This window comes from Bombus affinis, chromosome 4 (assembly GCF_024516045.1).
Source record: "Bombus affinis isolate iyBomAffi1 chromosome 4, iyBomAffi1.2, whole genome shotgun sequence".
NCBI lineage: Eukaryota > Metazoa > Arthropoda > Insecta > Hymenoptera > Apidae > Bombus > Bombus affinis.
The window spans coordinates 7,260,990-7,278,702 of record NC_066347.1 but is presented as its reverse complement, the minus strand read 5'-3'; the positions used below and the strand labels follow the sequence as shown (position 1 = coordinate 7,278,702).

Here is a 17,713-nt window from a genome sequence, read left to right as displayed (position 1 = left end):
CGACCAGCGCAAAAGCGAGTCATGCCGCAAAGTGAGGCAAAAAGGTTCCACTTGGCTGAGCGTGAAACGGGACACAGATTAAATCCCATCCTGCCGGCGCACGACGTCGCGGCACCCTTCCTCTCCGTCCAACCACCCCCTCTCAGCTACAGCCCCTCCGTCGCCGCCCTACCGTCCGTTCCTCTCACCCTCCCTTCCCACTCTCTCTCTCTCTCTCGCCGCGACCGACCTCCCTCGCCAAACAACCCCTAAACCTACCGTTCCTAACGCTACCGCCCTAGACAAGAGGGGTGGGAGGAGTGAAAATTCTGCCATTTCGTTCTGTTTAAGCGTGGAAATACTTGTGTGAGTCTGCTGTTTGTAGCGTATAAATACTGTCTTCGCAACGATTAATACAATTTCCACTCGTTTTGCACCTCGGAATATCTTGTAATAGCGCTTCGTTTGAGTCTACAGAACTTTGATATGCTAAGAGTTGGAGCAAGTAGTTGTAAGATGCAGATAAGATACGCGAGATTGGTACGATTTTGCGATGATAATACCATGCGATTTTTTTTACCCTATTTGTTTTTTAAAGACTGTTACACGAGTATGTATACATATACATGTATATACGCGATTCAGTTAGAAAGGATAGAAAGCAAATGTACATATAGTGTCGGCACTGTGAAATCAGAAAAATGTTGCATGCCTCGTTTGTACCGTACCTATCTGTGAGGCAACTTGTATATACTTGTTTTGGTGTTAGCTCTGTTAATCTTGGAATTTTCAAGCGCAACATTATCCTACTAACGTAGTAGTAGATTACATATTTTCGTGATATTTATTTTTGTGATATTTTCGTTAGAAAAAATAAGCTGATTTATAATCCAGTTTTTAGAAGACAAGCAAGCTGAATTACGTAATTAAAGTAGCACTGACACATGGCAAAAAACTGTATGTGAATTTCAATTCGCACTTCACTCAACTATGCTCTACGATTGAAATACATGTGTATCAGGATAAAATATTAGGTAACCAACATAAATAAATGACTAATAATTAAACCATACTTCAATCGCAAACATACCTCATCTCGTTAGTTCTGTGGCGGCACTCGACCTCGGAAATTTCCAACGGTTTCGCGGCACAAAGCGCTGTATCTTAAAAGCGCTATGCCGACAAGCCTTAGGTGTCATCCATATCCCTACGCCGAATTTTTGAGAGACCGCACACGTGGCAGTCGTCGCGGACTTCTAACAAACGCGCGCGATATCGATGGCCAACAAAGAAAAGAATCGGCGTGGCTTTTGAATCAAAGAGATTCAGTCTGCCCCGAGCTGCGAAGTGCGAAGGATCACACGAAAAGAGCGCTCTACTTCCTATAACCTGCGTCAAGCATTGATCGTTACCAAGCGTTGCTAATTGCTAATTGTTAATTGTTGTTTGTTGCCAGTTGTTATTGGACGTCAGTTGTTACTAAATTTTAATAAACGTTTTTTGTTGAAACATCTGAGCATTCCTTTTACACCTATCACGACATAACACTTCAGTTCCTTTACCCAAACTATAAATTTTCCTGCTAAAAACGAGCTATATCCAAAAAATAGTCGTGTTATAGAGAGTACACGTAATCCACATTTTACTAGGGCGCGTATACGGGCTAGAACGCAGGGCAAGTAATAACCAGTGGCATACAGAAGGCGTTATCTCTCTACCATGCATTCGCGAGTGCTTCAACGATATGTACGTTCCACTTACGACATTCTTTATTTGGGCAGCAGTTCCTCGTGAAACTAGCGCGAGACTAACGATAGCTCGTAAACCGTCGCGTCGTGTAACTCCGTTTCGCATCTAATAATGTTCACTAACGCTACAGAGAGACTATGGCGAATTAGCAATTTTCCAGCGGGGTAACAGCAGCGAATGTATATATGCACACTCGTAAACAATGCGATACTAAACGATATATTTCTCCGTGAGAAAGTAAGCAGCAAATGGCTGGAAAGAAACACGATTGATCGTTATCCCATAATAGAAACAAAACAGGCCAGCGAACTGGTTAATACACCACTTCAATTCCCAACGATGACGGGAAGTTTACGTCAGGATGCTTGTTTAATGGAACGCAATAATATTACGCGCGTAATTAGCCAGTGCGTTTTCGAGTGGCATCCTTTCGAACGTTAAGAGTTTTCATGACCGGTTCACTCCATGTCGTAGACCGCACAGAGAGTTCGACACGGCGATATTTCCGACATGAAGTGCCGCCATTCTCGTTAAAATCATGTAAACTCCTCGAGCCGGCGACCAATCTCTAGAAAAAGTTATCGAGCACTCCGAGATGCTCCGTTCGTTTAATGAATTGGAAGACTCTTGTTCTTGTCAGATTTCGTTTTATTAAGTTCGATATTGCAATCTGAGTGTTGTTGATATAGCCATCGTTAATGTAGCATTTTAAGCTGAAAATATTTTAATGATATACCCACACAGTTATATATATACACACGCATATCTTATGCATTCTAGAAGTTAATGTTCAAGTTAGCGATATTACATTTTTCGAATTAAATACTTTTACACAAGGACACAGCAGGTAGAGTTTCATAGAGCTCATTTAGTACTAGAAATAGCACAAGAAATTCAAATAAATTTTGAAGAACTATAAATGAATTTCATTTAGCACAATCCTTTAGTCGCATACAAGTATTTCTAGTTAAACATTTACACAAACTTTTATATCTCAGTTCCAAAACTAATGCTTTTCAGCTGGGAGACTCTCTACGCAAATAAGAAACTTGAATGGCGAACCTCGTCTACCTACCATGGCAGAATTCCTATACGATTAACAAGTTTCCGCGTCAACGAAACCTTCAAGATCAGATAACAGAATTTCCCCCTTTTTCCATCGCATTCATGCACCGTGCTAGAAAAGCGTGCTGTTGCCCCAAGAGAATCGACCTTCGTGGCTTAATAACGTTCAAAGACGTAACAAGCGGTAATCCCATTAAGCGAAGAGACCGCGGCGCGCGCGAAGAATATCCCGCGTGCGCGCACGTTCCGCTGGAAATACATATTTTCTTTTCATTCATGCATGTCACTGGCGTCAATGACGGAAGAGGAGAATAAGTAGCGCGAGAAAACCGGCGGTATAATACGTTTTATTTAGTCCAAAAGAGAGGTAACACTCGTTAAACGTTATTATCACGTTGTCGGGATGAAGGATTGAAAGCGTGAGAGGAGAGAAACGAAGAGAAGAGAGTGCTCGCTCTGACAACTTGCTGGAAGCGTTATTCGGGCTAAATCCACGCCACGAGGAAGCAAGAGTTTCATCTGAGCGCGTCCTACCGCGACATCAAAGATGGCGTGCGAAGCATACATACTGTAATGAGTTGAATCGCGGGCAGAGAGAGATGTTCTATCTGTCTTCCTTACTCTAATGGGCTTAAAACGTACTCCATCTCGCTTGAGGTTCCTCCTCTGACGAATTCATTAAGGGCCAGTATTAAGAAGCAGCGTTGAATTAGCGAAAGCAACGCCATCCTAACGGCGTATACTCATTACCACGCGTCTTATTATTAAAGCCGCGAGGCATCGGATCTTCGTCGGTTTTCACCACCAACAGAAACCACGGAAACGCGCGCGCCCCCGCCTGCCGACATGGCATCGAAGTTAGTAGTCGGGTGATTACACTCGCGCGTTCCTTAATTATAATTGCGAAGTCGCTGGTAATGTAATTGGTATTTAAATGCGCGCCGGGTAATTTAAAGTCGCTGACGTACCTCTGTTTTCCCTTTAGTTGTCCTTTCCCTTTGCTTTTCTTTTCGATTTTGCTCTTGCCAAGTTGTTATATAGTTTGAGAGGCGTTAAAGGGTTCCGTCTTTCTCACCACTTTTAATTATCTATGTATAATGCTAATGGATATTTTGTTCATCAATTGGTTGATTTAAATATTGAAGCTGTAAATACGAAGTTTATACGTTGCTAAATATATGTATGCAAAAATTATTGAATAATAAATATTAAATATTTAATCCGAAATATATCTTTCAAATTACGTATTTAATATTACAAAATTAACATTAAATACGGAGTTTATATGATAGGAGGAGGGCTATTTAAAATGATGTTACGTATAATTGTTCTACTGATGGAGAACCACACAAGGCAAACTTGATTGTTACTCGTTACAATACAGCTTCAGAACCAACAACGTTGCAGAATTGTTCTTCTCAAAAATTGTTCTCTCAGTCGTCTCCACTCGAAACTCAATTTCTTCGACTCACCATTATCCGACATCAGAAAATAACAAAACAGGTATAGAGTACAGTCTGTCTATATAATGTAACAATTACCCAATTCCTTTTCTCTTCAAGTAACTTTTCAATCATTCGAATTTTCTAAAATGAGGATACATACTCGAATATGTTGCATTATTTACGTTTATTGACAATGCATTTACGTCGATTTCAAATTCTTAAATTTCCAAACATTCAAATATTCAATTATCCAAATATTCAAATCGTCATTTCGTATTGTTAGTACGCAACTTTTACATATCATTCCATTTCTTGGACTTCGACGGGTCCAACACTATGCTATTCTATTTAATTATTATATCGTTATATTGATCCCATCTAATTTACTTATAGGAATTAATTAGTTCCTAATATACTCAGACCGACATTTTATTTTCCTATGCAAACAAAATTCCACTTATAAAGGGTAAACCAGTCGATTCTTCGCACAATAGGAGAACTGACCAAAGACCCGGAAGGAAAACTGTTCCATCAATGGGGCTGTAGCATAAATTATGAAACTAACAGGAAATCTGGAGATGCATTACGAGCGATATCCTATTGCCTGGGCATGGATAATCCCGCACCCTCGACATTTATTGCCCCTCGAAAAGCCAGCGCAGGTAATCTCCACAGCTTCGGCTGGCACGCGAGCCGCCCGGCACACGAGCGCCCATAACCATTAACAAATCTTGTAACGTAGCACGAAATAAAGTGCTCTCGTGAATCGGCCGTTTGATTCCAATAGCTACGGGGGCTGCTTTTATGGAAGCAAGGAGAGATAGATGAAGGGGAAACACCGAGCCAAAGAACGAAGAGGAGACGATAGAAAATCGTACAAGAAAGGACGGTGGTTGTGTGCATGTTCGTATGTGTATGCGTCCGCGCAAGCTCGTGCCGCAAGGGTATTGTAGTTGTAGGTCTCCTCTCGCGACTTTCTCTGATGCTCGAATGGTGCTCACACCACCACCCGAAGGGGAGAGAACTCTTCTGTGCTCGAACTCGGGTATTATGATCGTCGAACGTAATACGATCCGACCAAACTTCGGATAAACATACACGCCCCTGGTACAAACGCCCTGACCTGAGACCTGCCGCGCGAATCAATTTTAACGGACTGAAACTGAAGGGAATTCACCAGATTGATGTGTGGTTCTAGGTTTCGGGGTGGTGGAGAAACTGTTGTCTGCTTGCGAAAAAAGCTACAAATTTGGGGGCGGGGGTTGAAGGTTTATTTTAGCTAGGTTGAGTATGGCAAGTTGATTTTTTAGTCCTGCGGTTTTTCATTTTGATAGTTTGTATAAAATCATAAGAGGGTAGTATATGTCATATCAAGTATTTTTAATCACTCATGAAGGTGTATGTGGTATAAAGATAACATGAATATTTAAGAAAACCTAATCGAGGGAAGAAATGTAAGTTATCGATAATACAAAAACTGAACATTAAATATACATGTAGATCGTAATTGAAAGTATACTTGCGCAATTTTCGTCGACATTTATAAACAGAAAATACATAGCAATTAAACTTCAATTAAATACGCAATCGTATTTTAAACTAAAAAATATGAAGCAAGATATAGAATCAGAACTAAAAGTCGCGTATAAAATCAATACAATGGAAAACGATTCGCGCCCTGAAGAACGCACGAATTAATCTGACCAACGTCGTGCACCGATTTGTAGCAAACAGAGGCGAGGAGCACGCACACAGATAGAACGCGAAACGAACGTTCACAAAGGAGAGACAAATTGGCGGTGTAGGCGCTCCGGTTATTAAAGCCAACGCCTGACCCAGCCTGACCCGAAGCAATACACCCCGATTGTGCCGAGTGTTGTAGTCGGATAGGAGGGGAAAGTCGGCTAGCACCGAATCGGCAGAAGCTTTTTAGGTAAAAGGCGCCACCCTTCGAGCGTCGAGTTCTCCGTTGAAGGGGCTGTTGGCCCGACAGAAGCCAAGGAAAGGCGTGTCGGGTTACCGGCTAACCCCGGGGGTAACCGCGAGCCCCACCTAAGCCCATAAGCGTACACGTATTTGCGCACCCCTTCGTATAACTCATTGCGAAGGTCACAAATTTCGCCCCGAAGGCTGCGGTGCGATCCGAACCACCTATGTGATCCTACGGGGCCACCCAGAAACATCGGCCAACCGTTAGCGGAAAGGTAACAAGATGTAAATTGAGACGCGTTTAGAAAGGATACACTGTTAATTAGGGTACTCGATGTTGCATTAAAGTAAAATAATATGTGGCAAAGCTTTGCGGTTGCAGGAATGCTTGAGGATCAAGGATTTCTTAACACTAGAACTACCACACCAGTCAAATTAACTGGTTTTACAATTTTATTTAAAAATTCCTACTTCATGTTATATCTTTTTTCCACAATGATGTAATGACTTTCGCAACGATAAATAAAGGAATAATATAATGAATTTTATTTTGTTTTTTATGTATTCAAACTCAAAATAATTTTGTATCAAGGTTACTTATATCAATACCAGTCAAAATGACTGGTACTTGTCGAAGTGTAAAAGGGTTCTGCAATCTGTTTATCGAACCCAATTAACCAATTTCCTCGTTTTGTACAACTTCCCACACGTTTATAAAATTTTTACTGCGTATCATTCAATATAATGATATCAGATATCAGGAAAAATCGCTAGATCGCTAGATGTTAACACTAGAAATACCATACCAGTCAAAACGATTGGTTCTACAATTTTATAAATGTGCCAAGCCTCGTTTAGGGATGATGGGCCTAGATGGATTAATTATACCAAAAATGTACTACGTAACATGGAATTCCTTCTGTAAGAAAGTAATAAATCAATAAATATAAAAATATTCTATTATTACGTATTTTTTAAAGACCAGTCATTTTAATTGATTTTGGTATAATAGCATCGTGTTAACTATCGGTAGTTCTAGTCTTAAGTATTCAGAATTAGCGACAGTTTAGAATATTTATTGTAGCGAGTACGGTTGGAGTTGTAGAAAGAAATTGGTTGGTATAAACAATACATTTTTGGTAAGTTATGATTGGACTAACATCAGAATTACTGGTATTAAATTAACTTCATTGAAAATATTGATTTTTTCTTGTGACATATTTTTACACAACCGAGTATCCCATTTTCAATTGCATAAAAATTTACAACATAACTTAAATACAAACATCCATCTAATTATACAAACTCTACTATTCCATAAGTTAATTGAAATATTGAATCGTATGCATTTTACCATCAAGAGTCTTGTTCATAGCAAGAATTAAGAAATCTTGTATAAAAATAAGAGGACCTATCTAGGTGGTCAAGTAGATCGAAACATCCAGAGAAGAGCTCGTGTTCGTCGGCATTTTGTATCAGAGCAAGGCTCAGAACTGATTCAAGGAACCGGGCCCTCGCGTCCCGGTTGGAGACAACTCAAAATCCATCCCGAAGATACGACCATCGTTCAACCCGACTGTGTATCGATAAAAAAGAAGAAAAGGAAATAAAATATCCCCGTGTCTCGGGTTTCACGGTACACGGTACAAAGTTGACGCTAACGATCGCTGACAATACGAAAGGCGACCGACGCTCGACCGCATTGTAACGGCCTTCTATTAGCACAGTCAACGAGATACAAGAGCCGGATCGTCCAGATACCGCGTCTGAATGACAGATAATCGGCCACCTTTCAGTTTTCTGAGTCTCGTGATTTCCACTCTTTTTCTTATTGAAAAAGAAGAACTTGTCTTCTTAACAGGTTTGAGAGACGTTCGTTACTCTTTTTCCTACAGAATTTTATTGTTGTTATTAAATAATATGTCAATAAAACGTCACGTTGGTAGAGAAGAAAATAGTAATGTGATAAAAATAAAAAATTGCTTTGAAATACGTGAAAGCTTGATTAATATAGTTTGTAAGCAAAATCAAATAAAGAGAAGGAAAGGCTAAACTCTCAGTTCATCGAAGCACGGATTACAATCGAACACTTTGGCGTGGGGATGTTGTGCAACAGCAATTCCATCTGTGTTGAATGAGTTTTGTAATATTTATAAATAGATGTGTATAAAGTGACAATAGTGCATTTTTAAAACTTTCGTAATTAAAATTTGTTTTAGAATGGTTACGCATTAAAAATTGTTATACCACAGTAAAAGCAATATGTATGCTTTACGATTGACCTTAACTACTTGTCTTATAACATCGACCAGCCTACGCGATAGGAATTACATTTTGAATCTCAAAAACAGTTGTACTGAGTTTTAATTTTAATTTAATAAATTACGCACTTTCAAATGACTGACTCTAGACTCTAATTAATATAATAACCAAAAATCTTGCATGACAAAGAATTAACAGTCCATCGCTTACGCTTAATTCACCGCTCACACGTAAAGTGACAAAACGAAAAACACAGAATCCAAAGCTAACTCAACTTATAAATCATAAAATACAATAATCAATCGATGCTAGATACATAATAGTTCTCCTTAATTTTGCCCATACTTCAAAAAAATATAATCGGCAAATCAATAATAATATATAATATTATATAATGTGAAGTATACATACACATATAATAACAATTGATCGTATTACACGCCAATACAATAAATGAATATCAGGTTTACATTTCCCTAATTCTATCCACAATACAAAGGAACATAACCCCACATAAAAAAAGATGATAAAAAATATCAGGCAAAAAAAAAGTTGACAAAAGCCCGAGAACTTTCGGGTCGTGGTGTTTTTAGCCGCGTAAATAAACAAGCTCGTTTGACCAACCTTTGTGTGGCATCTTCCAGAAGGGCGGTTCGGGGGTGGGCGAGCAAGGGTTAGCCACCCCCGCGCCCAACAGGGTTCTTGCCGCGTGCAGCGCCGCCGCCGCCGCTTCCCTGCTCCGCGCTGCCGTAGCACTTGGCGGGTAATCCGAAGCGCTGTCACTTCCGGCGATGCCGCCACCGCCACCGCCGCCTCCGCAAGGACGAAGGTGCAGGTTCAGCCGACCGCCGCCGACCGTTCCACCGCCTCCACCGCCTCCTCCGCCGCCGCCTCCGCCACCGCCGCCACCTCCGGCCACGCTAACACAGTGCTGAAAGGGAGAAATCAACGATTTCTTACGTCTACCATTGATTAATTGGTCGCGGATAAACGTTTGAGAATCGTTGAGAGTAATATTTGAAAGGAGAGACATTTACGTCGTGATTAAGAAGTTTTGTATAAGAGTTATTTAAGTCTTTGGAATTTCTGGGGCAGATACTCTACACAGTCACGCGACACTTTGGATGAGATTTATATATCGTGTGTGTGTGTGTTTTCCTTAAGGCGCTAGATTTTTACACATTTTGTTACAGGAAGATCGTTGAGATATTTAATATTTGAAAATGTGATTGAGAATTTGTATGTAAAATTTATTCAAGAATCTCTTGTATCTTCAGATAAGATATCGTGTGACGCAATATCGTTCATGCAACGCTTTAGATAAAATACGCATAACAAAACATATAAATAGAAGTATAAATGAGTTTTATCGTAGCAGTTGTGCGTTGAGTGATTACAATACATTATTTTATAAAAATGTCCTGCCCTTCTAGTTCTATTTATAAAATTCATATTACATACTATCTAACTGGAGGGTCACTTACAATTATGTTACCAAAATATAGACAATGTAAATATAGACAATCACATACGCAAAAGGAGCACAACAGTCATTTAAAGAATAATATTTAAAATTTTGGAAAAGAGAACAGGAAAATCGGATATATATGCAAACCACGCTGAACGAAAAACAGATTAACTTCGATCGACGGTAACGTAGTATCAGAGACAAGACTATTATCGAATATCAGTTTATTCGATAGTACAAATCAATAACACAAAAAATTGTTGAATACGGTTATCTGATATTGAAATTTACAACGCGATCGAGAAAAAGCATTCGAAAATAAAATTCGACACTATGTCGACATTCACAATGTTCGACATTGTGTCAGCGGTATAGTTAACACTATACCATATTTTATCTACTTTACTTTCATAAACTTCCATCGAATGCTGAAAGCATTTTTACTCTATGTATATTTACGCGTTGTTAATGAGAATTTGTAATAAAGAGGCACTCTATGCACGAACCGCTGAAAATGGCAAAAATTACGTGGAAAATAAGAAAAATAGCGATCGCGCCGCAATCTTATAACATCAACGACAACAGGAAGTCACAAGGGCATAGAAGGCTAATGCATAAGATTTACAAGCGAGAGCTTGCACGCCGGCGTTTCACAGAAACAACCTGGTGTTTATTCATACTAAACGAAGCACATGCTTCCGCCTTCGAGATTCTATTCCAACGTGAGCACGCTGCTTTTCGTACATGTTTCTTGTTTCGCTTTTTGTTCTGAATAAAGCAAACCATCTTCGTTATAGCGTACAATGTTTTTTGCCATCCATATATATAAGTATATAGTTAAAAAATATATATATATTCAAATTTGAAATACTACAAAATTAACTCCTTATCAAAGAAAGTTCACAGGGAAAAGCATTATAAGTATATTTTTGTCCATTTTCTAATTTTAATGATACTTTGTGATCAAAGGATTGTAATATGCTATATAATTATGTACTTCATAATATACTATAATTTTAATATAGATTAATTTTTTAAAAGTAAATAAAAGCTAATAAGTTGAAGTCGTGTTAAGTTGAAGTTCAAAAATCCAATAAATAGAGAATCTTGGCAACATGGGATTGTTTGACAACGTATGTATAGAATTTTAATATTCTTTCCCTAAAAATCAGGAAATGTGTATATTTCTTCCCGTTTGTTGTTACATTTATGATTAACTTCTTTTCTAACAAATTTGTTGAATGAAATTTTGCTGATTTCAACAAGAAAACATTTCTTCTTAAAAACACGCCATAAAATTAACTCGACACAGAATATTTCTTTTCAAGTCTCGAGTAATATCCCGTTTCATGACTTTTCCTATATTTTCAATAGGGAAAAAGCAAACGCTGCGAACCGTGTTTCGCTTGAATTTCGCTTTCACGGAGGCTCACACCGCGGCAGCACGAGTCGACGAATGTCTCGCGTTTCCTACTGACGACTTTCGTTAAAGCTTAATTTCGACTCGAAGCTGACGGTTAAGCGGACCGTTGGAAACACAAGAATTACGTGTCAAGTGGCCCCCGATGGATTAAACGCGGATGGAGAACGTTAACGTTTGAACAGACTTCTTTTTCTTTTCTTTTACGCCAGTAAAAGCCTGATTTTAAACGAGCATTCGCAATTTACCGTCGCCGAGTGCAGAAACAGGCAAAGAAACGTATTTCCTCGGACCGTTCACACTCTTACGCTTTAAATAGTCCGATCCGTTGAGATGCTTAGTTTGAATGTGAACACGGACGCGCGAACTCGTGTCGACATCCAGTGAAAAGCTGAAATAATTTCTTAACCTCGCGATGTTTCTCCAACAATGGCGTTGTTAGCCAAGCGGACGAACGTGAAATGTTGGTTATTACAAAACGCCGGTGGAATTTCTGACACTTCTGTCGACGAGACTTTCCGTTGGCATAAATTAATTAAAACCAGGATGTTGCGTAGTGATTAAGTAGAAGATGATTGCCGTGTATTGTGCGATTTCAAGGCCTCGGAAGGGTGAGAGTACCGTGTTTGACAATTGTGTCAACGATCATTAAGAGAGGAAAGATACCTTAACAGAAGGAAGTTAATGAGCTAGAGATATTGACAATCAGGAGAAATATACGTTTATTTTTATGTACCTTCATTTATACATTCATTGTTGTATAGGATGTATCTCTAACGTAAGAGATTGTAATAATGATGATACTATAATAAAACATTGTATCAAAGTAAGTTGTAGAATTTTCATTTCTGACCTGAAGATCTAATACGAAAAAATTTGCCGCAGATATTTAGTGAACTCGTATATTATTAAATTCGTTTGTTAAGGGTTGATTATTATTAATCGGCTATCAATAAACAAATTACTCAAAGCATTCCTGTTGAAGAAAGATAAATAAAATATGCGAAAATAATTTTAACAAATTTGCATTTCTTTTAATCTCACAAATTTATTAACCTAAGCCAAAATCGACATAAACACCAGCTACCCTTCCTCCAGTAAATCGTATCAGATTTATAAACTAAAAAATCCACAGTATTCCGGAAACGCAACAAAAATGTCTGGTCGTAAATCTGTCGGATTGATAATCGCGATACATTAAAAGCACACGTGTGAAACATTCGAAGGGAAAAAAGTCAAATTTCGCCGGGCGACGGGCCGGGGTTTCGCGTAAAGGCAGATCAATGTTTCCGCATGAAACACATCGAGCCGACTATCAAAAATAACCGGCCGATATTGTTGCGAGCGATTTCATAAGCCAACGGTAAATCACGAGAACTCGATTTGATCTCTGTACTTCTGCACGCTCTTTCACGTGCCCTTCCACGCATACAAAACAGCGGCCGCTTCAAAGAACATAATTCAGGGGATTATCGCACGCGCGCGAAACGGGACAAATATTGGCACCGTCAAAACTGGTTCGCCGAAAGCAAATTTCAAAGTGTACCAGAAAATAAATAACGCTGTGGTGAATAATAAACATCGCGGTGTCGACGGTAAATTTTTCCATTTTTCCAAGCTTGATTACGCCGCGCATAAATTTATCGTTCGTCGCTCTCTACCGTTGTTTCGAAATTTCGATCGAAAAGCGAATCGAAAACACACGCGACGCGTTGTATTTTGCGTACGAAAAAAATTTTACTCGTTACAACGTCAGTTGCTATGTTAACATTATTTCTGATTGTTAGATTCTAATTGTTTATTTGAGGTTTTCATTCTCATCATCGATATGTGCTCGTAAAAGATACTCGCTGCGATATGAAAAACATCAAATATCGTTACTAGATGTCACTACACTCTACGAAGTATTTTACATAATTGTTGTTTTATCATATGAAGAATCTAGATTAGAATGATCACTTTGATTAGGAAAATCATGCATATCTTATAACACTTATATTACTTTTATTCATTTACAATGTTCTACTAAACTAATAGTAACAAATAATCGTCTAAATTAATGTACATATATAATGATATAACATATCCTATACAAACTACACAAAAAAATCAAAAGACTAAAACAAACAGATACCTTCTTCTGTAGATAAAAAAAGAAATTCCCTGTCAAGATAAACCAGCATCCTCTGAACATATACATAGCTATTAAAGCAGCCCTAATAGAAAACTAAGTATATCGCGAAACCAGATCTGCAGAATTATATTCTAGCCCATTTACAACGCTAACAAAACGTCACATGATGCACAGTTCAAACGTGATCAGCGTGTGTTGACGCACGAAATCGTTTGTTCCGCTGAAAGCAAGAAGAGCTTTTACTATCGACCGTGTAATTTAACTCTTGCACAGCCGAGATGGTTGCGGTCAGCACAGTGTTTACATCGTCGGTAATATGCTCTTTGGCGATCGAGACAGCTCGTCCGAAGGCGAGTTTACAACGTGCGACGCGGACGCACACCTACGCGTATTCCACCGTCGCTTTCGTTCATCACGGTTAATCACGTCGCGGTTACGATAAGTGTTAATTATGGTTTTCGGTCCGCTTCGTAGATCATTAGCTCCTTTCATCTGCATCGCGGGAACGTCACGACGAAGGGGGTCACTGGACGGTTATAGACGACGATCCGGCTCGATCAAAATGTGCAAGCTGTACACCGGCATCGACTGATTATAGGTTACAACGCATTGTATCGTACTAAACACCACATTTACTTCAAATACCCAGCGCGACTATCAGATTATGAAACGTAATACGGTACTATTTATCGCGTTCATTGCTCCTGCTATTGAAACTTTGTTCAGCAGAAACCACCAATCCAAAATCCATGAATTAAGAGTAATATATCGTTGACTCTCCTCTATTCCTGTATTACGTCATGATTTTAAATCGCAGATAATTGAAATTAAATATATTAATAACGAATTCGTTAATATATCTCCAATTTAAAAAAAAAAGGAAGAAATTAATCGACACATAGATACATACCTACATAAATGTATTATTCGGTGAGCCAGAATGCACCCGGTATAGTGTGTTAAGTATAAGCGTGTTTAAATTCTCACAGAAATTAAATCTGCACAAAATTTACTAATTATGTACTCGGTTCCTTCGGTCTCCTACGTCGCGTGTTTAGAAGAGTCTGCGACACATTAAATTACTTCGTTTCGTTAGCCAGTCAGTCTGAGACACTTTACGCGAAAAATTACCACGGGGTAAGGTTTCGTCGCTTTCTCGCAACGGGACGAAAAAACAAGTTTCAAAGCGACGGGTCCAACGCGTAACGACATCCTCGACGCTCGATTTGCAATTAAATACAGGTGGGCGCACGCTTTTCCTTTCGGCGAAAACGACTTCCGGTGAGAAATATTTCGCGATTTTGTGGCCTCGTTAACGAGAGATCGTTAAATGTAAAGAGGATTTTTGTACATTAACCTAATGCCTGACAATTTTCGGTTCAGGACGCACAGTAAATAAACATGAAATTACGATGCCTCTGTTCGAGGACCGTCGGACGCGGAATGCGAAGGAAAGCGAGAAAACGAGCCGCAACTACTCTCGTTAGAAGCATACGACCCACGGCTAACTTCGTACGGTACTGAACATCACATCTCTCCGACAGGTTGCATCTCGTTAGGCGGAATGAACGATAACTTCGAGACGATGCACTGATGGCACGCAAAACAACACTTCCCACGCGCATAATAGACCGTGCTAAAGACCTTCAACGCATTGCAAATTATAAGAAGATAAAAACTAAACTGTCATTACACGCGTGCGGATTTCTCATGGTGATTTTCACGATATGTATTAGGCAAATTGTAAAACCCAATATGTTGTATACTTTCTCTTCTTTTCTATTACTAACTTTCAATGCCGCTTCAGCGCAAATGTGGTTATTAGTGAAGATGATGATCATTAAAAATATTATAGGAATTTTGTTGTAGAACATCGTGAGTTTCAGAAAGAGACTAAAAATTTGTTTTCTCTCAATGAGATTTTCATTTACGGCTTCCCTAATCTAAAAACTAAACTCTGTACATCCAGGGCAATTTAAAAAAATATATTTAACGACAATTGTAAATATCATATGTTGGTGGGTACATATTTAAAAATTAGATTGCGGTTAGGTTTCTTTGATTTTTTCTAAACGCTAAGTCTTTAGTAGCCACAATTTGTAAAGAGAAGAAAGGTGCATAGAATTAGTAAATGATTTGGATCGGTAAATTTCCTGTGACAGGCCGGTTGTCTCTTCAGCCTGGAGCGGTTCAAGTACAACAAAGGGCTTTACGTGAAATCTCAGAGGTAGACGAAAGCGTTTCTTTGTCGAGCACTCGAAAGCAACGAGGGGACATCTGTTATTTTCCGAGATTGTATCACTTTCAATGAGCGCGCGCGATGTTTCTTTTTTCCCCACCTCTGGAGCTCGCTCGCAGACGAGTCGGCGTTCGTGTAAAAATAATAAAGACGGACAGGTGTTCGCCGTGTCCGCGCGCCATCGTGGCCCGCGATCCCTAATTCCGCCGACGATGGCATAAATTATTCATAAAGGGAAAATTTGTTTTATTCGTTCGAAATATACTAGCACGTTCGCGCACGCGGTTCCGAAATTTTGAAAGTATAATGAGATGAAAATATCAACGGCGGAAGCTCAATCAACGCGAAACGGCGCCGTACGGAAATTCCAACCTGCCATCGTCGTTCCGTCGTTCTACAATTGATTTAACAGCGTGTTGTTCTTCGAAAGATGTCTCTCGCGAAACGAAGAAAGATCCATTTTCAAGATATGAAACGGTCGCTTGCTATTCGTAATATGACGAGGGTTTATTCTTTGATAATTACCAGACTTCATTTTCATACTGAATATAGTCGGCAAATTCTTCAATTTATCTTATCTAAATCACTTTATCAATAACAATCAGAGTAGATGTGCTTTACTTATTTAACAGGTAACATCGTTTCAAATTCATCTATGCATTTATTACGTATAGACCTCTATCACATAATCTAAAATTCATTCTAATTAAAAAGTATCATATTTAATCTTTAATTCTTTGCTACTTCAGACATTTAACCAAGCTTCTTATCAATGTTGTAACATAAAAAAATTGTAGTTTTTCAAAAACGATTTTGAAGAACTTTATAGTCTCCCGCTTCGTTTATCTTAATTTCAACGAATCACAGCGAATAACCTTAATTTCCCCGATTTCACGTGAAAAAGGTAATTTGGATGCTCGGCAAATTTTCGCCGGTAAATAACAAAGGGTAGCGGCTGCATTATTTAATCCCTCGAACGGTATAAACCCGATGCAATTCACTTTCAATTGACAGCGTTTTTTCCGCGATCACAATAAGCTACAGGAGTGTTAACAGCGCTATTGTGGCTCGCGCAATTTGTGGCTAAGCGTTATGCCGTCGGCATTTCAAGTTATTACGTCTATTCTGGTTTATTACAATTTCTCATGGGCGAATCTACGCGAAAAAATTTAGTCCATTGACGATCCGGAACGAGCAATCAGTTTCACTGGCTCAAGGCGTAAAATAAGGTATAGTATCACTTGCGGCTATAGCAGTTGCAAAGCACTTTACGTAAAGGATTTACTGCTCACAGAAATGCACTTCGTTTTACTAACTCGGATCGACTGTTTGGTATTTTCGTAAATTATTAGCTTACGTTTCATCTGTTTTTTTTTTTTTATAGAAAATATATCACGAGATATAGTGAATAATTAGCGAGCTTGTGATTGACGGTAAATTGATTGAAAAAGTTGCACAACGTTAACGAATAACTTCTGTATAGAAAACTATTTGGCTCTATTGCTTTTAGAAACGCATAAAATATAAAACAACTTTTATAGTGGCGATCGCAAGATTGTATTAATGTAAGTGGTTTAACGTAAAGCTTTGTTACCATGAAATTTATTATAAAGATAATACGCGTGGAAATCAGTACTACTTGAATTTAATAAAAATATGAAAAGATGTGGAAAAAAAGTAAAAGCACTTTGTATTTTTCGAAGATATACAATATTATTAATGCTATTTCCTTTCCTTGCAACTGAAATACTTTCAAAGTTAACTATTTAACAATCTAGTAACGAATCCGTCGGCAATTACAGATACAAAACTTTAAAGATGTAATTTTACGAAATAAATAACGTTTTATAATTTGTCACTATAAAATAGCAAAAGAATGCCATATCATTCAATTTCTATGTGATAATGTTTACAGAAGAGGAAATTTTTACAAGATATCATTGACCGCCGGATCCTGATAACCGACAAGTTTCATACCATATATGAATTTTTAAATTTCGCGCCTATTTCCAGTTAAATTTAA

General features: G+C 38.6%; 1 protein-coding gene across 4 annotated transcripts in view; it reads right to left on the bottom strand.

The window, feature by feature from the left end:
* The window catches only part of LOC126915836 (paired box protein Pax-6), a 58,279-nt gene that overhangs the window by 39,570 nt on the left and 996 nt on the right, over nt 1–17,713 (bottom strand). For 3 of the 4 annotated variants that reach the window (XM_050720936.1, XM_050720935.1, XM_050720938.1), the window contains exon 2: nt 9,054–9,360. The exons of the other annotated variant lie outside the window; for it this stretch is intronic. In XM_050720936.1, coding sequence (XP_050576893.1) covers nt 9,054–9,066 — 13 coding nt within the window. In that variant the 5' untranslated portion in view covers nt 9,067–9,360. The remainder of the gene's footprint in view (nt 1–9,053; nt 9,361–17,713) is intronic. 4 annotated transcript variants of the gene reach the window in all.